Source organism: Protopterus annectens, chromosome 2.part1, assembly GCF_019279795.1.
Source record: "Protopterus annectens isolate FY-2018-M chromosome 2.part1, PAN1.0, whole genome shotgun sequence".
Lineage (NCBI taxonomy): Eukaryota > Metazoa > Chordata > Ceratodontiformes > Protopteridae > Protopterus > Protopterus annectens.
Genome location: NC_056729.1, coordinates 105,058,972 through 105,086,528, shown reverse-complemented (window position 1 = coordinate 105,086,528; position 27,557 = coordinate 105,058,972). Strand labels below are relative to the sequence as shown.

Sequence of the window (27,557 nt, the reverse complement as noted above, 5' to 3'; positions counted from 1 at the left end):
TAAGCTTTACTTTTATTCTTCATCCTTCACTTTACAGTTCTTGTATCACATCATTGAAATAAACCATCTTACAACAGTCACAGTCTAACCCATACCTATCCTTCGGCAGACTGAAAATAAAAATGGTTTGCGAAGTGAGAATGAACCAGCTTGTGAGCATGCACACACAGACATGTGCATCGGTGGTTCTGTCCATCCTCACTGTAAACACCATCCTTCTTGCTGGACCTGTCAAAGGACATGTCACAACAAAGCAACACATGCTTATTCTTGTTTTCTCTCTCCCTCTGCATATTGTCAATATCATATTACAATATCATATTACATTTTTGTTAATTAAATGGTGTCTAGAGACAGAAAGCATGAAAACACAATTGACTTGCTAATGCTAGACAAAGAAAATGTAAAGCATACTGTAAAGTATCAAAGTTAAGAATGATCTAGAAACGTTTTCCCTCCAAAAGAATAAAGGGCTTAAATTTTGTAACTCATTGTTATCCAAGGACTAAAATCTAAGACAAAAACAGTAACTGCAACCTTTTTTACATTTCTTTTTTTATTTTCAATCCCCTTGCCCACTGAACTTACCCACGTCTCCAGTGATCTATTCAATTCCTCTACCTTACTGGCTCATGTAGCCACAAGAGGCACCCCTTCACAAGACAAAACTACCTGTCTAGCAACCAAAGACAGAGTAGTAATGGAAGGCAAAAGTCAGTACTTCATCTCAGCGTAGCCAAGGATATTTAAATGTCTTAAGCCTTTTCTACCTAACATGACAACAAGCAGTGTATGCCTGCGAAGGCTTGGCATATACTTTGACTGAAGGTCACTGCCGTTTTAGATAACTAGTGGTACCACACCTCCCTCGGGCAGTCAATATGGCACCAAAATGCTTTTTGTTCTGGCAGGCTCTTCATCACTATCCAAGAGAGCAGAGCTGTCCAACAGCAGCTCCATCTATTTTATCCCCCATTTGACTCAGTCTTTTGAACCTAGGTTGCTAGCAGTAATGTCTAGGGGTCTGAATGCAAAATAGCTAATGCCTAGCAGCAGGAAATCTGCATGCCATGTGGTACACTTTTTAGAAGCAGTATGGATTCAAACCTCATGGAAGATAATCACATATGCATCATAACTGAAGAAATAACTTTGAAGAAAGAATAGCTGTGTAAAATCTTACCATAACCATAGATATCCTTCTCTTCTGTGTTGCAGTCTTCTTTACATATGGGTAGTCTTTTACAAAATGACCCGACATCCAGCCAGTATACAGCAGCTTTTAGTTACTGCAAGTATGTGGGATGTTGCACATATGCTCTGACGATGTCAGACATAAAAGGACGGCCGCACGTACAATCCTCAGAACTAAATGCCCCATGAGGGGCACCATATCTAAGGAAAAAGAAGCCATCCATGGAAGGAACAAGATCCAGGGGGAAGGCAGGAGGGACTGAATACTGCAACATAGAAGAGAAGGACATACATGGTTATGGTAAGATTTTACATAACTATTCTATGTTCTTCTATTCAACGTTGCAGTATTCTTTACATATGGAAGAGTACCAAAGTTTAGTAGGGACCTTGGGAGGTGGACGGAGCAGAGCCACTATGCACTGTGGAATTTTCAACAAAGCCATGGAGAATGGCTCTAGCAACCCTGCTCTAAGTCTAGAAATGGTATCTAACTTGCAATGTTTGGTGAAGGTGTGCATAGAAGACCATGTAGCAGCCTCCAAAATGGAATTAGTATCCAGGCCTTTAAAGAAAGTACATGAAGAAACCACAGATCTGGTGGCATAAGATCTAACAGACGCCAACCAGAGACTTACCATAAAAATCATAACAAAACACAATAGCCTTGGAAATCCAAGAAGAAACTGTCTGTTTAGAAACAGGTAAACCCAGAGCCCTAGGATGGAAAGACACAGAGTTTATATGACTTCCTGGCAGTTTTAGTTTTATCTAGGTAGAATCTAATTTGTCTATGTACATCCAAGGTGTGCAGAATCTTTTTAATGGATGATTGAGGAGGAGGGAAAAAAGTAGGCAATCGAATAGATTAAGAGACACCTCATTCACCACCTTAGGCAAAAAAGAAGGATTGGTTCACAAAGAAACTCTGTCGTTGTGGAAAACCAAGAAAAGAGGGGATGTTATCAAGGCTTGAATCTCCGAAACCCTCCTGGCAAAGGTCAGTGCAGAACAGTGAACTTTCACTGAGGAGTATGACAAGCCACTAAGTAGTTCACACAAGTAAGAAAGTACTACTAGAATGTCCACAAAAAATATGTCTAGCTTTGTGGAAAGGCACCAGATGGAAAATCCCTTCCATTTGGAAATGTAAGATTTTCTAGCATTGAGTTTCCTTGCCACCTACAAAACCTGAAGCACGTCCTGTGAAAAATAGTGCTTAAAAGGAATCAAAAGTTGCTCACCCACAGGGTCATTTGCAAGGCTGACAGATGTGGATGAAGCAAGGATCCCTTGTCTTGTGAGAGCAGGTCCACACGGTGAGGTAACTAGTGATGATGGTTCTTGGCTAAATGTAGAAGAGGGAACCAATGCTGTCTTGGTCAAAAGAGAGTCACCAGCAAGAGTTTTGGCTGGTCCTGCTGAATTTTCAGCAGAACTTTACAAATAAGAGTGAAGGGGGGGAGGTTCATAGAGGATGTGGGAGTCTGGCACAAAAAAGAGGAAGCTGCCTGTTCAGACAGGAGGCAAATAAATTCAGATGAGAAGTACCCTACCAGTGAACTAAGTCCAGAAACACATCCCTGTGAAGCATCCATTTGTGGGACTGCATCATGAACCTACTTGATGCGTCTGCCACAATGTTCTGAGCAGACAGAATGTAAACAGCAAAAAGAGTCACCTTGTACTGAATTGCCAATCCCCATGCCCTGAGAGCTAACCTGCAAGGAAGATAAGATTTGCCCCCCCCCACCAGAGAACAGTGGTGTTATTTGTAAAAAAAAAAAAAAAAAAAAAAAAAAAAAAAAATTCAGAGGACCTGGCTGAAAGAGGATAAAAAGCCTGCAAAGCCAGAATCAGAGCCCTCATTTCCCTGATGTTGATGTGCTCCATCCTTTGAGACAGGGACCAAAGGCCCGGAACCTTCCTGGAAACAAAAGTGGCCCCACAGCCTGTGTCTGCGGCATCTGTAAATAGGCATTGAGAAGACTGGGGCCAAAGAAGAGGAAGGCCTGATTTCAGAGAAAGGTGCGGAATCCACCAGAGGAGCTGTTTTTAAGCAGGGGAGGAGAGGAATCAGAACCTCTAGAGGCTGACCATGCAGTGACTAGTTTACCTTTAGAAGACACTGAAATTTCTTCATGTGCATCTTTGCAAAGCTCAGCATGGGAATTGTGGAAACCACAAAACCAAGAATCTTAGAAATTCCCTGGCCGAAATGGAAGGACTTCCAGAAAGGCAATGAGAAACTGAATCTTATCCGTTGGAAGAAAAACCATCATAAGATCTGTCCTGAACCTGTACCCTAGAAGATGTGATCCTAAGATGGAGTCAGAGAGAATTTCTTGAAGTTTATCATAAATCCTAGACTTTGAAGGAGATGAATCCTCAGCTGAAGATTTTGAGACAACTGTCCTGAGTGTGGAGCCAGAAAGAGAAGATCATCGAGGTATGGAAATACCTGAATTCCCTGAACTCTCAAGAAGGCAATCACAGGGGCCAAGCATTATATGAATACCCTTGGGGCAGTGGAAAGACCAAAAAGCAAGGCAGAAAACTGAAACTGCAAAGAATACACAGAGAAATACAGAAATTTCCTGTACAGAAGGTGAATGGAACATGTAAATAAGCATCCTTGATATCCAGAGAGGCCATGCAAGACTGAGGGGAAATCAAAGGAAACAGAGTATGCAGGGACAGCATATGGAAAGATGGCACCTCTGGAAAAGTGTTCAAAAAGTAGGAAAGGTCTAAAATTGGTCTCCAAGGACCATCCTTTCTTGGAACCAGAAACATTCTTTAGTAAAACCCTCTGCCTCTGTCCCACTGGCCCACTTGGAATCATGCTTTGATAGTGTAATTGTGATAGGACCGCTGGAAACAATTCTAGTTGATCTTAATGGGGCTGTGGGGTTCCCATGAAAAGAGGCATAGTTTTCCAAGTCATAAAGTATCCTTTTTGGATAATAGACAGAACCCAAGAATCCTGAATGATCCTTGCCCAAACTAGAAGAGAGAGAGAGAGGCGAAGAGATAGAGGAGTATGACTTGGAAGAGACTTCTGATCATCACAGAGACTTAAACCTGGCTTGAAAAGACTGCTGAGTAGAAGTAGCCAAAGCAGATTTGGATTGAGGCGGTCTCCTAATTGACGTTTTAGACCTGGATGTAGAAACAGAGGTAGATGACGAACGAACAGGTCTCCTAACAAAGGGAGTTTTGACAGGGAAGTTCCTATGAAACTTAGAAACTGGAGAAATTAACAGATGCTTCAAATCTTGAAAAAATTACCTGCCTTTTTCTTGGAGAGTCTTAAGTCTGCAGCAGCAGAACCAAAAACAGCTGACTTATCCAAAGCAGCGTCCAGCAATTTAGCTTTAATATCATCAGGTAATGGTTGAAGTCTCAACTAGGAATGTCTCCTTACCACAGAAACAGCAGCTCTAGATGATGCCTCCATAGAATCATAGCTGCACTTAACGGAATGTTTAGCTACCTGAGATAAAGAAGCCAAAAGAAACATAACCCGTGTTTTAATCCCAGAGTATGGTAGATGAGCAAGAACTTGAGACACTTGGGAAAGCAGAGGCAAGGAATACCTAGCCATATGAGTTTGGTAATTTATAGCTCTGATAGCTAGAGCAGAGGAAGTATAACTTTTTTACTAAGTCTCTCTAGAATTTTGCTCTCATTATCCAAAGGTAAAAGTTTAGAGGGAGACAACTGTGAAGATTTATCAGAAGCTATAGAAACAACTGCTGGATCAGCAGAGGGACACACAGAGAAACTTGCAATTATCAGGTACCTTGTAAACCATTTCTGGCCTCTAGGGAGCAGGAGCCTGAGAACCTGGAGTCTTAGAAAAGGAGGCAAAAGTGTTCAAGAAAGCTGGGATGACTGGAGGCGCTGCATAAGGAGAAGGAGAGAGAACCTCCATTTACAACAGGTCATAATACCTCTTTTATTCATCAGAAATTTGGGAACAATCCCATATGAAGAATTCCTTCATTTTGTTGATGGTTTCACAGAAGGAAATCCCTTCCACAGGGGGAAACCCCTCCCCATTAGATTCCTCCTCTGGAGAAAATATTCCAGAGGGAATGTAATTTGAGTGGAATATGCTAGAGAATCTTCATCAGAGGAAGAGTCATCACTATCTGTGGGAATAACCTGTGTCCCAACTCCTTGAACAGGAGAGGAAGTAAGGGAAGAAAAAGGAATGGCCAGGGAAGGCTTCAGAGTCAACAAAGCCTTGATAAGGCCCTGGAAGAAGGCATTCCAGTCAGACTGAGGAGCGGAGGGAACATGAGAATGTGTTTTCTGTTTTTTCTTTGCATGGCTCTCTGCATGTGGATAAGTAGAGGAATCAGACGTAGGCCTAATGTCCGAAGCAGTCTGAGGTAGATCCCTAGCAAAAGTGGTAGGAATGTCACCAGAGCCTACAAGCATAGCAAGCTGCAGTTCCTCCATTCTACCCAAACTGGACATCTGCCCTGCCTCTGTGGATGTGCAGAGATCAGATTCCTTAGCAGCTTCCATTGAGACACCCTCCGAGGAAACAGACCTGACTTCCAAACATACCACCGGGTCTTCAATGACCTCAAGGGATACATTGGAGGTAAGAGGCCCAGCTGAAGAGAATTCAGATCTAGGTTTGCTAACCTTCCTCTTCAAACTTGGCTCAGCTGAAGGATCCCCAGACTCTCTTAATGTCTTTAGCTAGATGTTTAAGCCGCTGATTTTCCAGGTAGAGATTTAAAGCAGAAAGGTGGCTATGTAAGGTCTTATGCACAAAGGCCTGACAAATGGAACAGGACTAGTCGCAACTAGGCCAAGCAGAAAAGACAACGGTCACGGCTATTTTTATGTGGAATCTGCTTTCCACACCTACACTTGCCCATCCTGGATGACATGAACTAGTAACAAAAAGCAGTATCAAGGAACTAAATACCCATCGGGGCACTTATCTGAAGCTGGCAGCAACACATGGAATCAGACTGCAGGCTGACATAGGAGTCAACCTTCTGAATGGAGGCAGAAAAGTTCTGAGGATTGTACATGCGGATGTCCTTTTATGCCCAACACTGTCAGAACATACATGTGACATCCCATGTACTTGCAGTAGCTAAAAGCTGTGTATACTGGCCGGACATTGGGTCATTGGGCAGAAGACTACCCATATGTAAAGAATACTGCAAACACTGAATAGAAGGACATATGAAGAAATATATTTATTTGGGTATATTTTAAATGTTCTTAAATAAGTATAATTTGCAGTTAGAAAACTGATCTAGCTGTAACAGCAGCAATTCTGTAGCGTCAAGATAATTTTCATAGAAAAGTGGAAGCTTTGGGTCCAAAAAATTGACTTGTTGCTAACTATGAACCACCACCAAGATACATGAGAACGTACTGTATATGCCACACTTCTGCAAAGAAGCATTTAGGGTATTTAAGCAGTTTTATTTTCCCTGAAGAGGAAAAAGACAAAACAGAATTACAGAGAGGCTCAGGAATCAAAGTGTACCTCGAAAGAATCTTTTGTCATATTCACCATTTGCACTTTACAAAGGCTCAGTGCTCTACAGAGATGATAAATGCTTGTGCTGCATGATTCATTAATAAAGAATAGAACTTATGGTACACTAAATGATCCAATAAGGATATATTATCAAGTACAGCACATGTGACCTTATCAAAAGATGTGGATATATTCAGAGTGACACCAACTGAAGGCATGCAGTGAAAGGAATTTGCTACTATGGATGCAATGAGAAAATTAAAGTTTGCAGCATATCTGTACCACACTACAAAGTGCAAACATTATTTTAAAATTAATTTGAAGCTTAATAACTATGGAATCTATATATTTTTTTTACTTTAGAGTTGTTAAACATGTACTGGCAACTATTTTGCATCTGAGCAAGAGAAAGGGACACATACAAACACCCACATGCTTAAAGAAAATTTTATAAGTACCCAAACAATCTCTCATTTTTTTCCATCAGACTCTACGTATCAGTCATTGCTGAGTTTTAGTATGCTGCATTTTCATTACTTTTTGAATTTTCTTAAGATTTTATCTTATGCAAATAACATTTGCAAGAAAAGTACCACAACTCAGACAAAACTGTATGTCGCTGTCAGTCACTGAGGAAAGTAAAAATAAACACGTTTTCCTCACTTTCTCCACAAATCCAAGTAACGTATCCTATTGTATTTCCATTTATCTTTGGACCTTTTCCCTACCCCATCTCTGGATTATTCTACGAAAGGACAATATGAAAAATCATCCATCTACCACTCCACTGCAAATCTTCTTTGAAGATGAGTTTTCTTTCAAAGCTGGTAGTGAAGGTAATCCCCAACAACAGGACCCGTCAATGAAGGTGCTCAATATTAGATCGCAACAGTTATTTTCTCTTCTACAGTAAAGTAATGAAAACAGCAAGGGAACGCACTGTATGAAAATCTAGAGGACAGTAATTTCTTTCTTTTATTATGCACAGTGCGTTTAATTATTTTGTCAGTCAGTCACCACCTAGCTAACCTTTTTAACTATACAAGACAACTGAAAAGTTAAACATCAGACAATATGCATAAACTAAGGACCTTCAGTACTGTCCCATAAATATTACTTGCAGTATATCCATGCATTTTTCCAGGATTCTAATATGCATGTCATTACAAAGGAGGCAGGAAGAGATTCAGTACTATAAAAATAAATGAAAACATTACAGGTATTATTCTTTATATTTACAATTAATGTCAATATTTTGTGTACAGACTAAAGAGAATTTTTTAGAAGGTAAGGCAACACATGATAGTGCAAAATAGAGTACAATGAATAACTTCAATTTCTTAAATGGACATTTAAATGAATACAATATTCAGCATGAGAAAAGCTAACTCATTTAATGATCAAGCATTCTCTCAAGTCAAAAACTTCCATTGAGGGCATTCTTCAACAAATCAAGGGAGGCAGCTTTGCTACTGCATGTGTGGTACCCTTTTCATTTCACATCAGCATCCCCAGGTTCAAGTTTAACAGCTGTCAGCGAAAACACAGTTGTACATTTATAATCAACATAGCGTCACTCGTTCAAATAAGTCAATATGGCAATAAATCATAGCTTTTGGAATTACTCAACAGTAACTTCTTCTACTATGCACAGGGTGTTTGATGCACCGGTCTAGCCATTTTTACATAGCTGGTTTTGTTGTCCATCTGCTATCAAAGGTTTATCCTAATAATGCATCTTTTTCATGTGTCCCTTACCCTCAGGGCCTACTGGTTTAGAAGATGTACTTCAGGATTCTGTGGGGATGGATCTCATTTAACAGCCATTCATAAGTAGTTACTAAGCATGTAATCCATGAGACCACTGAGGAGCCTTGGGCAATTTCTCAATTACCCCACAGCATTGTCTGGTTAAGTGACTTGCTCAGAATTGCATAGCAGGCAAAGGGATGTTTAGGGAATCAAGCTCAGGACTACAGAATCAACTCACAGCCCTAATTCTTGGACCTAACTGCCACCAAAGTATCAGGTTTAGGTGTCTATAACCAGAAATACCAGTCTATAGGGGTTGTGGTACTCAGTCTGCTTTCTTCTGAAGCCAAGTGGCTTAGTACCTCAGCTACATCAGCAATAAGCAGGACCAACTACAAAGTCTGCTTGCAGGATCATAGGTCTTTCTGCAGCATTTGCTGCAAACAAGGCAAAGAATCACATGGCTAATTTCCTCCTCCTGCCCCATCATCTCCAGAACTTTCCCATATTTGAGTCATCAGAGGAACAATGTCCAAATCATCAAGTGGAGACTCCACTGAGACATCAGTTTCTTTCCACATTATTTGGCTTTCTTGTGGACCACAGCAGGAGATGAAAACAGACATCTAGAAGCAGAAGAGGAAACATATATTAAAGGACCAGAGACAGAACAAAAATGATACGCGCATATGTGTGTGTCACTCACACAGAGATGGAAAAAAATGAAAAAGCATTGCCCCCACCAATGGAAGCTTTTCTAGTGTTAGATTAGAGAATATAATTTTGCGTCATTTAGTTGAATTACGTGCTCACAGTTGTTTTTACTACTGTGATTTTTCTGCACAAGCACATTTCCCTGTAGAACAGGTGTGGCATGTATTGTTAGTACTTGTATGAAAACTGTCACTCCACCTCACATATGTACCTGAGTTGGAGTGAGAGCACTGTGGGCCTACACAGGTTGACCCCAGCTGAAGAGGATGAAGGTAACTGCTGAAGAACCTGGGTTTTATTGTCTGGGGGGATGCAAGGCCGCATGGCCAACCAAGACGTCCACATGGAAATAGAGGCTGTTACTGACATAGACAGGCTGGAAGGGGAGTGCCAAACCACAAAATCAGTATCAATGCAGGAGTCAAGACTTGCATCAACCCCAAAGCACCCTCTAATCCAATCACAGCTGATAAAAGCACCAGCACTCCAAAGACAGAAGAAAAGGAGAAGTAAAGGACTGCAGTTGGAATGGAAGTCAACGTTAAAGAGATCCACACTGAAAGTCAATGCCTTCCACAGCTGACTAGGAGGTAACTGATGCCGAGAATGCGGTCAACTGACAGGGGACCAACAAGAAAGGATACATTACCAGGGCACCTATTGCTGCCAGTTTTCTGGATGTCACTGCCAACAATATGTGCACCAGTGAGGAATTGCCAGTAATCATGGTCTTCTAAGGTTTGGTAGCAAAAGCGGTAGTGCCTAATAAAATGCTGCAGCCCCATAAAAAGGTGGCAACAAGCTATCCAAAGCCTACATAAAAAATGACAGAGATTAGGGAATGCCACAGCATCAAAATTTCCAGTCAAACATTTCCCTGTCAGAATCTGATTCCACAGAAACCAAACAAGCTGGTGGGGGAAGCAACAACAATGACAGGAAGCTACTTCTTCAATGACCCAAGAAACAGAAGAAAAAATTTTCAGCTAATTACAATGAACCTTTTTGACAGGAGGCTCCACGTTAGTGTGATTCACCTCATGAAGAGACCTCTGGTGCAGGTTCAGATATACACTTTTAGTCACCAAGATAAGGCACTTTGGTTGCTGCACTAGTTTTCTTAACTGATAAAGTTCCATCTGATTTTAAAAAAGTACCCGCTTCTGAGTTGGCTGTTTTTATTTAGACATGAATAACACCTTTTCCTGCACATTTGTGATCAGCTTGCAAGAATTAGAACGAAGACACTTCACTGGATTAGGGCTGGACTTTAATTTGGTTTGATTCTGGAGACGTAGTTTGCTCTGCCGTACTTTTGTATGACTGTCATACTTTGGTGCATCAAGCTGACAGGACTTCTGGAAATAATGGGTTCATTTGACAACTGTCAAAGATATGGTTTGGGACTTCTTTGTGAGCTGCCTGCAGACAAATCAAGCAGTCTACAGAGGGATCACTTTACTGTGAATGATAACAATGCTTCAGATGTGTTTTATTTTAACTTACTATTTACTTGATGTCCTTTGTAAGATTTCTTGAGTGGTTTATCTGTTAAATTTCTTACTACTATTGCTGCCAAAGTAGACATTTTCATTCTGATGTTTCACTGCAGTTTATCAAACCCATGCTGCTTCCTCAGAAGCACTTGAGTTTTTTTTCCCCTAGCATTTTTTTTTTTTTTTTTTTTTTTTTTTTTAACACTGATGTCCTGAGTCTACGTACTGTTGATACGAGTTTTACATATGGCTTCCTCTGTTGTCACATTGCAATTACATGATTAATGTTGTTGTGTCGTTCGGTTAGGGGTCGCCACAGCGGAACTTCGGTCCGCTAATGATTGGCAGTAGATTTTTACGTGCCAAGTTGCCGGCCCTGACGCACAACCTTTAACAAAGGTATGCCCATTCACGCACGTCTCCACACAGAAGACGCTCTAGCTGAGAATCGAACAGGACAACATCTTACTGTGAGGCGACAACACTACCGCAGCACCACCACCGCAGTTAATTACATGATTAATATAATACATATTTACTAAACTACATGTTGTTTTATCATCACTGTTTACTTATCTCCATCTGTCTTATTTTTACTACTTTTCTGAATACTATTAGATATGTTTGCTTTCTTTATTGTTATGTAAAGTACTAAGATAATAAGCACTATAATAAAGTTAAACTATTCAGAGCCATCAAAGGTATAACTACTTAAACGGTGAGTGGAAAGAGAAAGATTTCTGTTTATTTTTAAACACTTCCTCAGAACCACACAATTATATCTCATCTCTAACAATTTAACTTTAAAAGAATAAGATCTGGTTTTCCAAACTTACTATTAAAAATGGAAAGTTTTCCTAAGTTGAGCAATAAAGAATTGCCGTCCACATTAAAAAAAGACTAATGTACTGTATGGGATTTTTCTTAATCAAAAAAAAAGTGACAGCTACAGCATACTAAAAGGAAAACACGGCAGACAGGCAATGGTTTCAAAGTGGTAAGATGATGTGACATGACTGCATGTCAACACTACTGATATGGCAACCTTATGCTGCCTCATATCAATTACCTACATCATCACAGGACTCGCTCTAGTCTAGACAAGGCAAATAAAAACAACTAGACCAATCAGTTTAACTGATGAGTAAATCGAAACATTATGATTTACTGCTACTGTGATCTTGCCAAATTTCAGAAATGGAGTTGGCCCCATGTACTTCAAAACACTAGACTTCCTGGATGAGACAGATACAAACATTACACTGATGACTGCAATGCAGCATTCTTGAACGCTTTCTATTTGACAATCATTACAGAGTATTAATTCTGATATGACCAGCAGCTGAAAATGCTAATGACATCTGTGTAATTATTAGCAGAATGAAATACCACAGAAGTTTGCATCTGACAGCTAGGAACATACCACAAAAATGCTGGCATTTCATACTTACCAATAAGCCCTTTTGCAGTGCTTGAAGAAACTGCTATGTAAGAAGGTCTGGATGACTGTCTAGACTCCTCAGAAGTAACTGAAGTAGTGCTGCTGGTTTCTGCATCACTGGCAACATCCTTTCCACCCCTTCGTTTTATTGTGCCTGTGTCACCCTCTGTTTCCTCTCCCCAGGATACAGTACAAGATGCCCAGCTGCCCCTAGACTGGGGTTGATCAAAGCTCTCCCTAGCATGATTTTGGCGTCCATATTTCACACCATGCTCAGGGAACATGATCTGGTCCATATGGCCCCCTGAAGCCCAAAGAGTCTGTCCATCAGCAGGGCTTTCAAAAGGAGTAGGTCCAAACGAAAGAGTCTCCCAACTTCTCTGATGCTGTATCAACTGAAAGTTATCATGGGATCCACTCGAGCTTGAAGTCCAGCTTCCCCTGCCACTGTCTGCTGCATCAAGAGAAGCCCTGTCTCCTTGGTCCTGCGTTAATTCCTCTGTACTAGGCGAAGATAAAACTGTTATCCCAGCATACAGACCTCTTCCTTCAGGCAATGGTGGATACGAACTACAAACAAATTAAAAAAAACACAATTTAAAAAGCTAATTGAGTGGATAATGCCTTTCCTGACTGCTCACTCCTCTACTCCTCTTCAGAAACGTCTGCAAGGCATGCTCATGCAATGACCATCAAAAGCTCTAGATTTGCTTCAGCAAAATCCATACACAAAATAATATTGCACAAATGTGCAAGACAAGTGAAAGATGCCTACATTACCTGTTGATCTTATTGAACAGTTTATATATGTATGTAGTTTATGGATCTGTGCGAAGGACTGCACAATATGAGCAGCAGTAAAAAACTTATACTAGTAGTAACAGCATCACTCTGCAAAACATGAATCTTCATCTACCAGTTAGAATTGGATCACGTACCTCTCAACCTCTTAGAGCAAGAAATGTGGACAAAGCCATAAATAACGGGGGGATAAAGGCCCAAAATGGGGACAATTTTTAAATATTGCTCCTACACAGTAAGTTGACAGAATAACAGGTTTTGCATTAGCATGAATTTTCGGAAGAGAATGAAGACTGAAACTCAAATATCTGTCATTTTCTGACATCAGTCTTTAATGATTTTCCACTAATTTGCTAGAAAACCATAATTTTATGAAGGAATGGACCAAAAATATGAGGCTAAAATCTGGACATTCTGTGAAAATCTGTACAGTTGAGAGGTATCATTTCAACAAGCCTCAGTGCACTTTATTAAACCTAACAGCATTAAAACTCAAGGGACTCACTTGTTTGCTTGGTGACAGCCACTTGGTAGTATATTAAAGAATGGCCCTTAAACACAGTAAGTGCATCCAAGTGTTATTAAGGAACATTTGGCCCATAAATTGATTTGTCTTACCCACATTCAGCAACAGACTATTGTGCCAATCCTTTTAAAAATTAAAATGCTGGGAAAATTCTCCACTTCCTGGATGTCAGCTACAGCACAAAGCACCCTCATGGCTGCATGGATGATGATCAGACAATGAATAGCTGATTGAAGGTAGTGTTGACAGATGGCAGGCATGTGGCAAAAAAGCTGCCTATCTAAAAAGTGCATCTCAAAATTAAGACTGACTACTAAGTACAGTAACTTTGAAAAAAAAATCATCGTATAATGTTCAACCCACAAAGCATACTGTAACATGCATGCCACTTTTCAGGTGCTGTTAATGTAATATACACTTAAAAATGTATCTTTATGCTGCAATCGGGCACCAGCAAAATGAAATTCGTTCAATCAGCAATCGATTCAAGTGCTAGTGAAGATTTCCCTCCAATGCTTCTTTCTGTCAAGCATGGGATCATATGAATAATCTGACAACTAAAAGGATGACTGACACCTGATCTTGCTGTAGCTAGTGAGTCATCTGATTGTGAATCAGGTTGATCATAAATCAGGTTCAGTTCCAAGACAAATCTATAAAGTGGGAAATATCAAATAGATTTTCAACAAAAATGGAACGGGTTCCTAATAACATTCAATCTGAAAATTGCAACCTTTTTGCTACTGATGACAAAACCTCTACAAGACCCTCCCCAATACCTCTCAAAAGCTATGCTTTAGGAACAGCATTATGATTTTGGCCCTCAGATTTAACCTTGGTTCCCTTAGATTTACTGATTTCCACGGAGTCAGACCTTGTTATGATGACATACCTTATTAAATAAATAAATTAAGCCAATAAAATGACTCCTTATCATTATGCAGGGTCTAGCATAGGAAGAACTTCTATTGCGAAAATACGAAAGTGGTCATGTTTCTGACTCTTTGCCATGATTTTTACTGCTAACAGGTTGAGAGGTGTGACCTGTCCTCACAAGCTTGTACCCATGCAGATCCAGCTAATTCAAACACAGCACATTAGGGATAAGGGAAGGAAAAAACGTTTTCTGGTACTTGATCCACTAAGGATGACTGGAATCTGAAGGGTAAGAGAAGCAAGTAAAGGTTCAAAATTTCAACATGACAGAAGAATATTATCTTACTCATCCTGTCAAAAGCTTCAGAATCCATGGCTGGTGGAAATATGCCAAAATGTTGTGATTTGAGTGTGTGTTGGAACAGAGGCATCACACAACAGTCTATTCAAGGATGCCTGGTTAAGACTAAACTCCATTCAGCAATAGGATTATAGAGATCATCTGTATTCTTGATTGCCACAGAGGCACAATCTAGGCGTTTCCAGGATGTAAACGTAGCATCCTTGACAATGTTCTACAGAGAGATGACCTAAGACTCCTCTTCCTTCTTTCCAAGATTTCTGGGGAGGGGTGGAGTGGGGTAATGGGGACCAAAGGCCAGTACATAGAGGAACTGAGCCTTCAAGTTTCTCCAGAGGAAAAATGCTCTGGATGGGAGCTGTTGGCGAAGGCCTCACTGTTCTTACCTGTTTCTCAGAAAATGGCTTCTAGGTTTCTTAGATGCCTCGTAGGGAGCAAAGCAGTAAAGAATCTTCAGCCCCATCCAACCCAGCAGGAGTGGACTTATATAATAATTACGTGTGCTAGACCAACAGGGCAAAAGGCACAAACTGATATCAGTCAAGGGGTAGCCAGTGAGAGGTACCACTCTTACTGAAAGTGACACAATGTCTTGAAGATCCACAATGGCCTGGTGCTGGTATTAGGCCATGTTCCATAAGGGTGCATTCCTATAACCATCTCAACAAGTACTACTAAACTTCAAAAAGTTGCCTGAAGCCTACAGTCTGAAATGCAGGTCTCCAAGTGAAAAAGCAAGAAGAGTCTCTCTAAATTTGAATTATTAGGCCTTGCTAGACCTGGTGTGAAGATTCCTTGGCCCTGAAGTGAAACTATCAAGCTAAGGCCTTCATGAACTAAGGGACTGTTCCCTAGGCATAGATAAGTTGCAGATAATTACCAGGGGAGAGATGGTGCCAATGCCTTTGGATGCACTGCTCTAAGATGAGAGTCGTGGATGCATCTTCTTTGGGCCCCTCATCACCCATCCAAAGTACAGAGTAGGTGCCAGTTTAATATTCTCTTTTTGGTTTTATTTTATTTTACTTGTTTAGCCAAATATCTTTTTCAACCACAACCCAGACTATAAGGCAGAAAAATATAAGTGATAATACAACAGAGCAGTGACATTGTTCAGAAAAAGATTGTGACAGTGAAACAGCTGAAATAAGAATTAGCTGCAATACATAAGAAAATGGTTAAATAATAAATAGCATGCCATGTTTATAGGTATACATGGTTACCAAAGGACAATTGATTATTCAAGTTTGATTAGGAGCAAGAGACAAAGCAGGAGTACAATGTGGACAGAGGGGCATGCAAGGAAAGGAATGAGAATGACAGAATGAAAGACTGACAAAAGACAGAATGGCAAAATGGACCAGTAATGAGAATGACAGAATGAAAGACTGACAAAAGACAGAATGGCAAAATGGACCAGTAACAGAAGGAAGAGCGGTAGTGACGTCATTACAGAAGTACATCAAGTGAGAGACAGGACAGGGTAAAAAAGCTGGTAGAGTAACAGCAGTGGTAAAGTATTAGGAATAGTTAACACTACGTAAGAGACATATACTAAATAGAATGGTAGGCAAAGAGCCTAGAAAACCGTTTTGTTTTGCAGACGACAAAGTGGTTAACAGCAGCCTTACCGAAAAGCTGGAGACGTGAAAGATTTGTATTATCAAGGGAATGGAATTCCAGGTTGCTGTGGCACATTTGGAGGAAGTGTCTATCATGCTTAGTTTGAAAGGGTAGGTTGGATCTAAGAGGGCGATGTATGGGGCTGATGGCTAGTTTGCCAGAAGGTGGAAAGCAGAAGTCATTGTTTAATTCTGTATATGCAGTGGTAACAAAAAGAATGAGGTGCACTCAGTGCCGAATAAACTGAGGGTGAAGGAATAAAGTAAGACAGCGATGCAGGTGCTGTCTAGCGAAGTTAACAAATTAACAGATTTTATAAAGGGTTTTTGAAGATTAGAATTAAAGAGGATGAAGGCAAAGTGACAGATGAGAATGAAGATACTATTTCCGAAACAGACTCATCTCCAATAAATTGTGACCGAGGTTCAGTCTATGACCTTCTGATAATGCTCTCTCTTCTGGAGAAACACATGGATTTTACTTATGATATAATGATGACCTAACAGATACATTCTGCATGTGTTCCATCTACTACACTAGTATGCTACCTATGTGATTTTAAAATAATTAAAAATTAATGAAAAGTGAGCTGTCTTGGCACTTGCAATTCTGATCTAATTTGTGGGTGTCACAATAACTCATTAACTGTAGTACAGGAGTTAAACACAATCCTAACCACCACACAGCCTGAAGAACACTTTTCTATAATTAATTCCTTAATTATATTACAAGCAGTTATTTATTATACTGTTTTTCAGTCTGTTCTTAAAATTCTGAAATGAAAACTATACCTACAGCACAAGGAACAGAGCAGACGTCTAGCCATTCTATTAATAAAAAATGAACACAAAGTTAACAAGCTGCTTTACAATGTAGACAAAAGCTGCATAAATTTGTTACTCGGTTCTTTGGGGGTGCTGCAATAAAACAGCTACACAAAGTTCAGCTTAAGGAAAGTGGACAGCAAATAACCTTTGTATACAAGATGTCTTAGCAAAATTTTAGGCCAAAGGAAATACAGGCGTGGTAAACGCATGCTGCACCTCAGCAGGTTAAAGGACTTGCATTCTAGCATATATTCAAATAGTTTCGAAAACAAATTTTTATTTGATGGTTCTGATTTTTGGACAGCACACAAACAAAATGTTCAGCCTTTCTGGTCTATCAGGGTGAGTACCTTATGTGATCATGTAGCACTGAAAATGGATACATGCCTGCAAATCAAGTGCAAGATATAGAAAGGCAGGCAGTTAAACAATTCTGCACCTGTGACCACATGAATGTAAAGTTCTGATTTCACTGAACTATCCAGTAGTGTCAGTCTCACAGCAAGCACATAATGAAGCTGCTGATTAACTGCCAAGAGCCATCTCCTACTAAACAGGATTTATCTGCAAATAGTAACTAATTTAAACAGCAGGAAGCAAGACAACTTTGTGCGTCTTTGAAAGCTTTATTTTAGCCACAATTCTGAAACCAGACTTTTAACAAGCCAAAAGGGCGGCTTCTTATATAAAAACAGATTCCAACTACATGCGGAAACAGTGGTATGCAATTTCTCACTGCAAGCCGTCTGGCTTAATGATATTTAATAGTGGGAGATGGTTGAAGGTCTGAAACAGGAACCTTCACAGTAGCATAATGCTTCCACTCTAACTATAATCCTGCGTAATGCATGACAGTTCACAGTAGCTCTCAACAAAATAATGTTAAGAATGTCTCACCACCCTGATAAACAGAAAGAATAGTAAGTGGTTGTTTTTTTTTTTTCTTAATAATAATACTGCAACAAGTATATTACAATGCTGATGACAGCAGGACTACTCGTACAATTTCATTTTAAACAGGACAGGCATAAGATCATAGCTTAGATCGGTTAAAAAGAGAGTCTTTACAGCTGCTGAGACATATAGCAGCACCTCATTATAAGAAGGAAACCAAAAATACAGAAAATGCAAATACTGAACACAAACTAGAGAAATACACACACACAGGAAAAAAATGCATATTGTTTGTTTCAGACTGTGCAGATTTGTAATATGAAGTTTGGGCATATTACCATAAACCTGAAATGCAGTTGTTGTTTCATTTACTTTCTTGTAGCAAAGTGCTGCAGATAGGTTGTGAAAAAAGATTTTCACTTACAGAGTGTCTTGTTCTTTCTCTGCAGTAGTGTGACCTTGTAGATAGTAGCTATAAGGGGATGATGTCAAAATATTATCCTAGTTGTCTGTGGATTTTCAAGGTAAGAAGTATCCTTTCTTCCTCGTTCTTGGGTTCAGGAAATAACACAGGGAGATAGACAGTAAAATCGGATGACATTTTAGGCATAAAAGGAGGATAAGTTCTCAAACAAACCATGTCTCTGTGGAAAATAAGAAAGTTGCAACATACCCAGCAATGGAACAGTTTTAGCTGATCATCAATCCTCGTAAGCCCACACAAGACTGCTCTACTCGATGGCAGGAATTGTCTGAAGGGTTGATGTTCAAACCAGTCTTTTTAGTCAGCTCAGCTCAAGTTGCCCTGAAGCTTTGGTAGCTAGCCAGCTGCTATAGCCTATGCAGGCTATAACCCGCATAAGCTTGGGCTACTGCAGCAGTGATCAATACAAAGATCATCATGTAATTTTGCCTAAATCTCAAAAAATAGCACTAATAAACTTCATGAGGCACTACGGAGTTTCTGAACACTTTTGACTAAAAGCAGATATTTGACACCTACTAGCGGAGAACTTTGGGCTTAAATTTGTAGGTCTGCAATTGGCTGTCAGATCACTTTTTTGACTGGATTTGGATCTATTCAGTGGCTTGCGCTACCATAATCTTGCTGGGCTGGTTATGCTTTGATAAGCTTTATATCTGAAATTATATGGATGAGGGATTTAATTTTTATGATGCTCTGTTTAAATAAGAGTTCATTTTACAGCTGTCAGAACAAACCTACAGTGTGTTTACTACCTGTGTGTAGCATTTTTGACTGTTTTCAAGTATTAATAACAGTTTTGGAAGGCTGTCTTGCACTAATCAGTTTACATCTTTTTTGTTACTGATTCAGTATATGCATTCCTACTACATTTCTTCATGACTGCACTACAGTTAAAAAACATAAATACAAGATCAGCATAAAGAAATTAATTGTAAGTTTTGGCATAAAACCTTGTAAGTTATAAATTAGAAAGCTGCATTTGTCAAGTTAAATACAGTGCCAAAACCTTTCAATATATAAAATCCAGCACTTGCTAATGCATTAAGCGTATGATGCGACTTCAGAGATGCTAGGATCATAAGCTTGCATGGTAAACAACCAGTCTACACTACTTAAAGGCAGAAAGCACTGCATAACAAGTACAGCATAATCTGATTTAGGTCTTTCAGGGAGAGGATGGACCTCAAATCTTTTGATCTGGAGTGAACTAAGAAAATAGTTGGGGGAGAAGTAAAAATAATCTGGAGGCAGCAAGGAACAAGATAATCTTGTCTGTTAAATTTGGTTGACTTCTTTGAGATAGGAGATTTTGTGTAGTGGTACATTGCTCTGACTCTAGTGCACAGGGTCCTGGGTTCAAGACTTGGCAGTGATGACTTTAACAGAGATTCCTCATCCGGAGAATCCAGGGCCTCAAACATATACCCTACACAGATAGGCTAAAAGCCCTGTCCCTCTACTCAGTCTCCCTACAGACTCCTCAGAGGTGACCTCTGTCTAGCATACAAAGCACTCACAGACCACGCCCTGATGGGACTGCTGCATATCCGCAAGTCAAGTTCCACCTGAGTAACCCACAAGCACGGCCTCAACCTGGTCTGTGACATCAATAGGACTTGTCGGTGAGACAGAATTGTGTCCCAGAGACTCCCTCTCCACGTAAAGCAGAGTACCTAATTAACCCTTTTTAAGTGCAACTGGGTAACTGGATGGGGAACAGAAAATACACCCCTGGGATTCCACCTATGTCCCTGCTGGACAGTGGCAGAAGGTACTGACTTGTTGGAACATGGGCTAAATTCTTGGCTAGGCTTGTAACTGCCTCAGGGAAAATAGCCTAGTAACTTCCTATGAGACAGTCACCAAGGCCACAGAAGAGGGGAAGATGGTGCACACCGTCTACCTTGACCTTGCCAAGGCTTTTGATACTATTCCCCATGGAAGTTTAATTGGTAAACTCTCTCAACTAGGCATCAATCCAGATGTTACAAGATGGGGAGCAAACTGGCTTACTAATAAAAACCCACCTAGTCAAAATAGGGAAGCCACCTCAAGTAGTAGACCCGTAACAAGCGGTGTACTGTAGAGATTGGTCTTGGGGCCTCTGCTGTTTGGGATATACTTCTCAGATGTGTAGGCCAAATCTACTGGGCCATGGCTGACCAAGTTTGTAGATGATTGCAAGCTGGGTGCCGTCATTAATTCGCCTAGTTATGTGGACATCCTCCAAGATGGTCTCACCCAAACAAATGACTGGTGCCAGAAACATGACCTCAAACTGAATGACAAAAAAATGCATCAACATCCCTTTTGGGGAGAATGAAGTCCCCACAAATTATCACATTGATAATAAGGCACTAAGCATGCAATCAGTCGTGAGGGACTTGGGAACCCAGGTTGATAGCAAACTGACTTTTGACCACCATATTGCCTCCATTGTACAGAAAGCTTTCTACATAGCCCACCTCATTAGTAAGGGTATATCATTCCAGGGACAAGGTTGTCATAACATCCTTATATTCCTCCCTTATAAGACTGATTACTGAATACAATGCCCCTTTTGCATGTACCTCGCAAAGCACATGCAGCAGCTGGAGAGACCACAGAGATTCCTCACCCGGAGATCCAGGGCCGCAAACATCTACCGTACATAGACTGGCTAAAAGCCCTGCCCCTCTACTCAGTCTCCTACAGACTCCTCAGAGTTGACCTCTGTCTGGCATACAAAGCAATCTCAGACCCCACCCTGATGGGATTTGCTGCATATCTGCAAGTCAAGCTCCACTCGAATAACCTGCACACGAGACCTCAACCTGGTCTGTGACATCAACAGGACTTGTTGACAGGACAGATTTGTGTCCCAGAGACTCTCCCTTTTGTGGAAAAGACTCCACATGTAAAGCAGAGTACCTCATTAACAAAATACACCATTGGGATTCCACCTATTGTCCCTGCTGGACAGTGCCATAGGGTGCTGATTTGTTGGAACATGGGCTAAATTCTTGGCTAGCCTTGTAAGGGCCTCAGGGTCAATAGCCTAATACCTTCCTATGATCAAAACAAGAAGACAGGCTTTAAGGTGAAACAGGCCGTCAATCCCAATGAAGGATAGTGGCTTGTACTACAAGGATTTCCTGTTCAACCTAGGACCAGACAGATTAAAAACCACACGTGTGTGGTCACCAAAGAGAAACAAATTGGAATTTCTTTGTTTTTCTTCTCTGAAATGTGCAATGAGGGCAACTTCAACCTTAAACTTAAGACATATTTTTACTGGCTGTCCCACTACTTTTTTTTTTTGGATTTGGATCTGTTCAATCAGTTGCGGTGCACGAACAGCAGACAAAATGTGTCTACCATCACCTTCCCTTACCTTGTTGAACTTAGCAAAAAAAAAAAAAAAAGTTGTCACATTCTTCCATGTAGCAAAAAGGTGAATCTCTGTGGTGCCCTGGTGCCCTATTTCCAGAAGACTTTGACAAGACACCCTACTTTTTACCTTCAGATAGGGGCTAGAGCTGTGACTGAGGGGATGTGCCAGTCCACTCACTTCTTTTAAGATGTTAAATCTTGTTCAAGTGATGTCTCATTCTGTGGCTCATTGTGAGTCATTAAAGAATACGAGCATGCTTTACTCTATATATTGATGTACTGCAACCTGGCCTGGTTGTCTAACCATAGCACAAAGGTGTTGGTCTCTTCTTGTTTTCCAGAGTACTAGAAAAATTAATAGCAGCATGAGATGGTTTACAGAGTATCTACTTTTCCTTCGCAAGGTAACCACACTAGCTGAGCTCACAAACATGATAATGAAGTATTCACTAATAGGAACTGCGACATGTTCGGCTACAGGAAGGCAAGGCCCACAATTTAGACTAATTGTGTAAAACCATCACTACAGAATCTACTGACAAAGGTTTTACACTTTGAGAAAATCAGTAATACCTCTCAACTGTACAGATTTTCGCAGGATGTGAGATTTTGCTTCATACTTTTGGTCCATTTTTCATAAAATTGCAGTTTTTTGGCAAATTAGTGGCAAATTATTAAAGACTGAAGTTAAAATATAACGACAGACACGAGTTTCAGACTTAATACCATTCAGAAAATTCATGCCAATGCAAAACCTATTATTCTATCCACTTTCTAAGAGCAATATTTAAAAATTGCCCTTATTTTTGGGCCTTTGTCCCACTTGTATTTATGGCTTTGCCCAGATTTCTTGCTCTAAAAGTTGAGAGGTATGATTTATAAAGGTATGATCAAGTCTGCAGCCTCCGACACATCAAAACAAGCACCCACATCCTCAGGTGCATGAAGGAAAAAATTAAGATTGAGGTTATCATAATGGGCAAAAAAGCACAAGAAGGTTCGTGCCTGGCACTCTACTGTGTCCTTACCCATTACGCAAAAACTATGACTTCATAAGTACTCAGATAAAGCAGGAATAAAGTACAGTTGTGTACACTTAGCAAAAATGTAGATGTTCGAGTGCATTCATTGTTGCAGTAATCACATTTGGGGTTATCTGATTGCAGTAGCCCTCAGTCGGCCTGATTATCGATGTCTTGGGTTCTGCGTCAGTTGCTGCCTCATCTTTCATGACGTCAGGTAGTCAGGGGTATCAAGCATGCAGCCGACACCATTACATCAGCTTTTCTTGCCCCAGATGTCAGGTGCCCCCCTAATGGGAAGCAATTAAATATATATTACACACATACATACAATGGTATACCTCCAACACAAAAGCAAATACACCAAAAAGCTTTTAAGCATAGAAAATGAGAGGAGAGGTATAGCCAAAAGAAGTCGGGGGCTAGAGGGAGGGTAACCAGGACTGCAACAGTGAATACACTCAAACATCTACATTTATGGTAAGTGTACACAACTGTACTATGTTCTTTGTGTTTCACTGTTGCAGTCATCACATTTGGGTAGATTCCAAAAGCTAAAGATGAGAGGAGGAAATTAGATAGCCTTAGGACCAGCTATAAGGTCCTGCAAGACTGCAGTGGCAAAGCCAGCTGTGGATTTAAAGAAAATAGGCAAACGGTAATGCTTGGTGAAAGTATGTACAGAACTCCAGGTAGCAGTTTCTAGGATGTCCCTGGTAGGGACACCTCAGAGAAAGGCTGAGGAGGTAGATGCAGCCCTGGTTGAATGGGGTCTAATCTCCTGTGGGACAGGTTTCCCATGGTGCTTATAGCAGAAATGAATGCAATGGCCTATCCATTTAGAAATGGTTTGCTTTGAAACAGACTTCCCCTCTGCCCCTGCAGCAAATGCCACCAGCAGTTGTTCAGACTTCCTTTGAGGTTTAGTCCTGTCCAAGTAAAATCTCAGTTGTCTGTGCACATCTAAGGAGTGCAGTATGAGTTCCCCTTTGTTCTGTGGATTAGGAAAGAAGGTTGGCAAATGAATGGACTGATTAAGAGCCACACTGGAAACCACCTTGGGCATGAAAGAGGGATTGGTCCTAAGGGACACTCTGTCCACATGAAAGATGATGAAAGGCTCCACTGCCATAAGGGCCTGTAATTCAGATACCCTTCTTGCTGAAGTGATTGCTAAAAGGAGGGCTGTTTTCCAAGAAAGGAATTTCAACTCTGCACTTGCAGCCGGGCTCAAAAGGAGGAAGAGTGAGTTTTTCCAATACAAAGTTAAGGTCCCAGGCTGGAGTTGGGGTGCTCCTGGGTAGTCTTAAGTTTTTTTGCCCCTCTGAGGAACTGTTTGAGCAGTGGATGAGAGAAGAGGTGTGGTTCTGTGTTGTAATGAGCTGAAATGGCTGAGGCATGAATTTTGATGGAAGAAAAAAGAAAGGCCCTTGCGAAGCATCTCAGTTAAGTATTGGAGAATCTGAGGTAAGTTGGGTGCAAGGCACAGAATCCTTTCCATTTTTCAGCATAAGATTTTCTAGTACTAGGTCTCCTCCTTGCCTCCAAAATGACATCCAACACTTGTTTACTGCAGGACGGTAACAGAGAAATTAGATAATTAGCCAGGCTACCAGGTTCAGGGTTTGAAGTTGAGGGTGCAGAATCTGGCTGTCCTGCTGAGACAGCAGGGTAGGGGTCTGAGGCAGGTGCCATGGAGCCAGCAGTAAGACACTGCACAATAGGGGGTACCAGTGTTGGCGAGGCCAATCTGGTGCAATCAGTATCGTTCTTGGTTTGTCCTGTTTGATCTTTAGTAGTACTTTGGAGAGGAGAGGCAGAGGGGGAAAGGCATACACTGATAGATTTTTCCAGCTGAAGAACAGAGCATCCACTTTCCAAGCTAGTTTATGGGGAGTCGTTGTGCAGAATTTGTCCAAATGGTAGTTCTGGAGAGAAGCAAACAGGTCTATATCTGGGCTCCCATTTGTGTATCAACATGTTGAAAGCCTTTGGTTCCAGTTTCCACTCTTGTGGGTCCATGAGATTTCGGCTTAGTTCATCTGCCAGTGTATTTAGTTTTCCTGGCAGGAATTGAGCTTGTAGATGCACATGGTAGCACAAGTCTGTGTTCCACAGAGCCATGGCTAGTCTGCAGAGGGGGTAGGAATGGGTACCCCCCTGCTTGTTTATGTACCACATGGTGTTGTCTGTCTTTACCATTAACTGTCCTGGAAGAATGTGGTCCTTGAAGGCTGTCAGCGTGTTCTGTACAGCTAACATTTCTTTTTGATTGATATGCAGGTGCATTTGACTTGGGCTCCATTTGCCCTGAATGCACTTCCCTGCCACGTGAGCCCCCCATGCATAGTCTGATGCATCTGTTGTTAGGGTTTGGGTGGCAGGGGGTAGAGTGAATGGAAGTCCCTTGTTTAGGTGGCAGGCCTCTGCCCACCAAAGGGATTCTAACCATAGGCAAGGTATGATAGGAATCATTGCTTCTAGATCCTGAGAATGCTGACACCATAGGCTTTTTAGACACCACTGTAGTTTCCTCATATGCAGTCTTGCATATGGAATTAATAGAATGCAGGAGGCCATGAACCCCAAGGCTTGTAGTATTTACCTTGCAGATAGCAGGGTCTTTGTGGCCATTAGTTTGAAATAAGCTGTCAAATGGGTTTGTTTCTCTGGAGTGAGGAAAGCCATCTGGAAAGTTGTGTTCAAGCTTGCTCCCAGGAATATAATCTGTTGACAGGGTACCGGATGAGATTTCTTTTCTTTTATGGTGTACCCCAGACAAGTGTGCACCTTTTGTACAAATGCCAGATGATTCAAAAGTATGTCCTGGCTTTCTCCCTGAATTAGACAATCGTCCAGGTATGGATATATTTGAATTTTTCTTTGCCTGCAAAATGCAATGACTGGAGCTAGGCACTTTGTGAATACCCTGGGCGCAGTAGATAAGCCAAAGGGCAGTGCAGAGAACTGACAGTGCATGTAGCCTGGTTTGAAGGGTAGGTATCTTCTGCAAGATTCCCTGATTGGGATGTGCAGGTAAGCTTCCTTTACATCCAGTGTTGCCAACCAAGCATCTTTGCCTAGCATAGGAAGCAACTGGTGAAGAGTTAGCATCTTGAATTTTGGAATCATCAAAAAAGTGTTTAAGATGGATAGGTCCAGGATAGGACGCCATGAATGGTCTTTTCTGGGTACCAGGAAAAGTCTTGAGTAGAAACCTTGTCCCTTTTCCTTTTCTGGTACAGTTTGAATAGCTTTTATGCTTAAGAGAGAGACAGTACTAACTTTTGAGCCTCTGCCCATTGATTTGAGGGTAGATCTGGCCAACAGTTTGGGGTTGGTAACGTGTGGAAGTGAAATCTGTATCCTTGGGAAACTATATTTAACTCATTTGTCCTGGGTAATGAGGTACCAGTTTTTGACCTGCATAGCAATCTTTCCCCCTAAAGGAGCAGACAGTCGAGAAATGCTTGGAAGTTTTAAGGATAAGTCAATGAGACAGCTTACCATAGTGGGGAGTCTTAGTACTCCCTGATTTGGAAGTGGAAGCCCCCCATGGCTTAGTCTTGTGCGTAGCCTGGGACTTAAACCTGGGGGTTCTGCTGGTTCTGGGTTTGGACTGAGAAGGCCTGGAAGAGTCAGGAAAGGACCAATTCTTACAGGGCCAATGCCTACTACATCTTGGAGGCTGTACTTGTAGGAAATCCTTAACAGTTTGCATTGATTTAGCTTTTTCCTCCATCTTTTTAAGAACAACTTCTGCTTTGTTGCCAAAAGGCGGTCCTGATTTAAGGGAGCATCCAACAATTTAGCTTTAACATGATCTGACAAAGACTGCTCCTTAAGCCAAGCATGCCTTCTAATTACAGACTCAGTGACAGCAGCCCAGCAAGATGCTTCTAATAAATCAAAACCACATTGCAAATTATATTTTCCAACCTGTTCAGCAGAATGCATTAAATCCTATAAATCTTTATTTTCAGCACAGTCAGGAATCAACATAATTTTCTGTTTAAGCAATCCAATAATATGTTGCGGATACTTTAACATGTGAAACTGACAGTTTAAGGCCCTAATGGCCAAGGTTGCAGAAGTGTATACTTTCCTACCCCATCTATCCAGCGCCCTGGAGTCTCTATAAGAAGGGGTAGGATTTTTGGCAGTAGTAGCCTTAATGCCCTTGGGTCCCTGTGAAATGGTCTCAGGATCCGCAGTAGGATTTTTAAAAAGGAGCTTGAGATAGTCAGGAACCCTCTAATATCTATCAGGTTTTCTGTGAGCAGGAAGTAAAGAATCAGGGGCCAAAGTAGATTCCAAAAAGGTATCAACAATGTCTAGTACAGAAGAGATAGCTAAAGTCCTTTGTTGAGGCAGGAGTAAGAAATCCCTAAGCCTCTTTTTAGAATCAGAGTAATCCTGGCTTTCCCAGCGGAAATGCTCCCTACGAGTATGCAAGGTTTCACCAAAACAGAAATCCTCTGGAGGGGAAGCAGAGGGAATAGACTCCTCTGCATCAGAATCCTCATAGGTAGATAAGGGTAAATCCTGGTCAGCAGAAGAAACCGAAATTTCATAATCCTGGTCAGAAGTGTCATAAGCAAATTCAGTCCTAGGTCTCTTAGAAGGGGAGGGTTGGCTTCCCCTGATTAA

The 27,557-nt window shown here is 41.0% G+C and overlaps 1 protein-coding gene across 12 annotated transcripts in view; it reads right to left on the bottom strand.

The window, feature by feature from the left end:
- RAPGEF2 (Rap guanine nucleotide exchange factor 2) overlaps window positions 1-27,557 on the bottom strand; it is a 2,418,607-nt gene that overhangs the window by 119,985 nt on the left and 2,271,065 nt on the right. For all 12 annotated transcript variants that reach the window (XM_044062055.1, XM_044062064.1, XM_044062056.1 and 9 more), the window contains one exon: window positions 12,129-12,688. In XM_044062055.1, coding sequence (XP_043917990.1) covers window positions 12,129-12,688 — 560 coding nt within the window. The remainder of the gene's footprint in view (window positions 1-12,128; window positions 12,689-27,557) is intronic.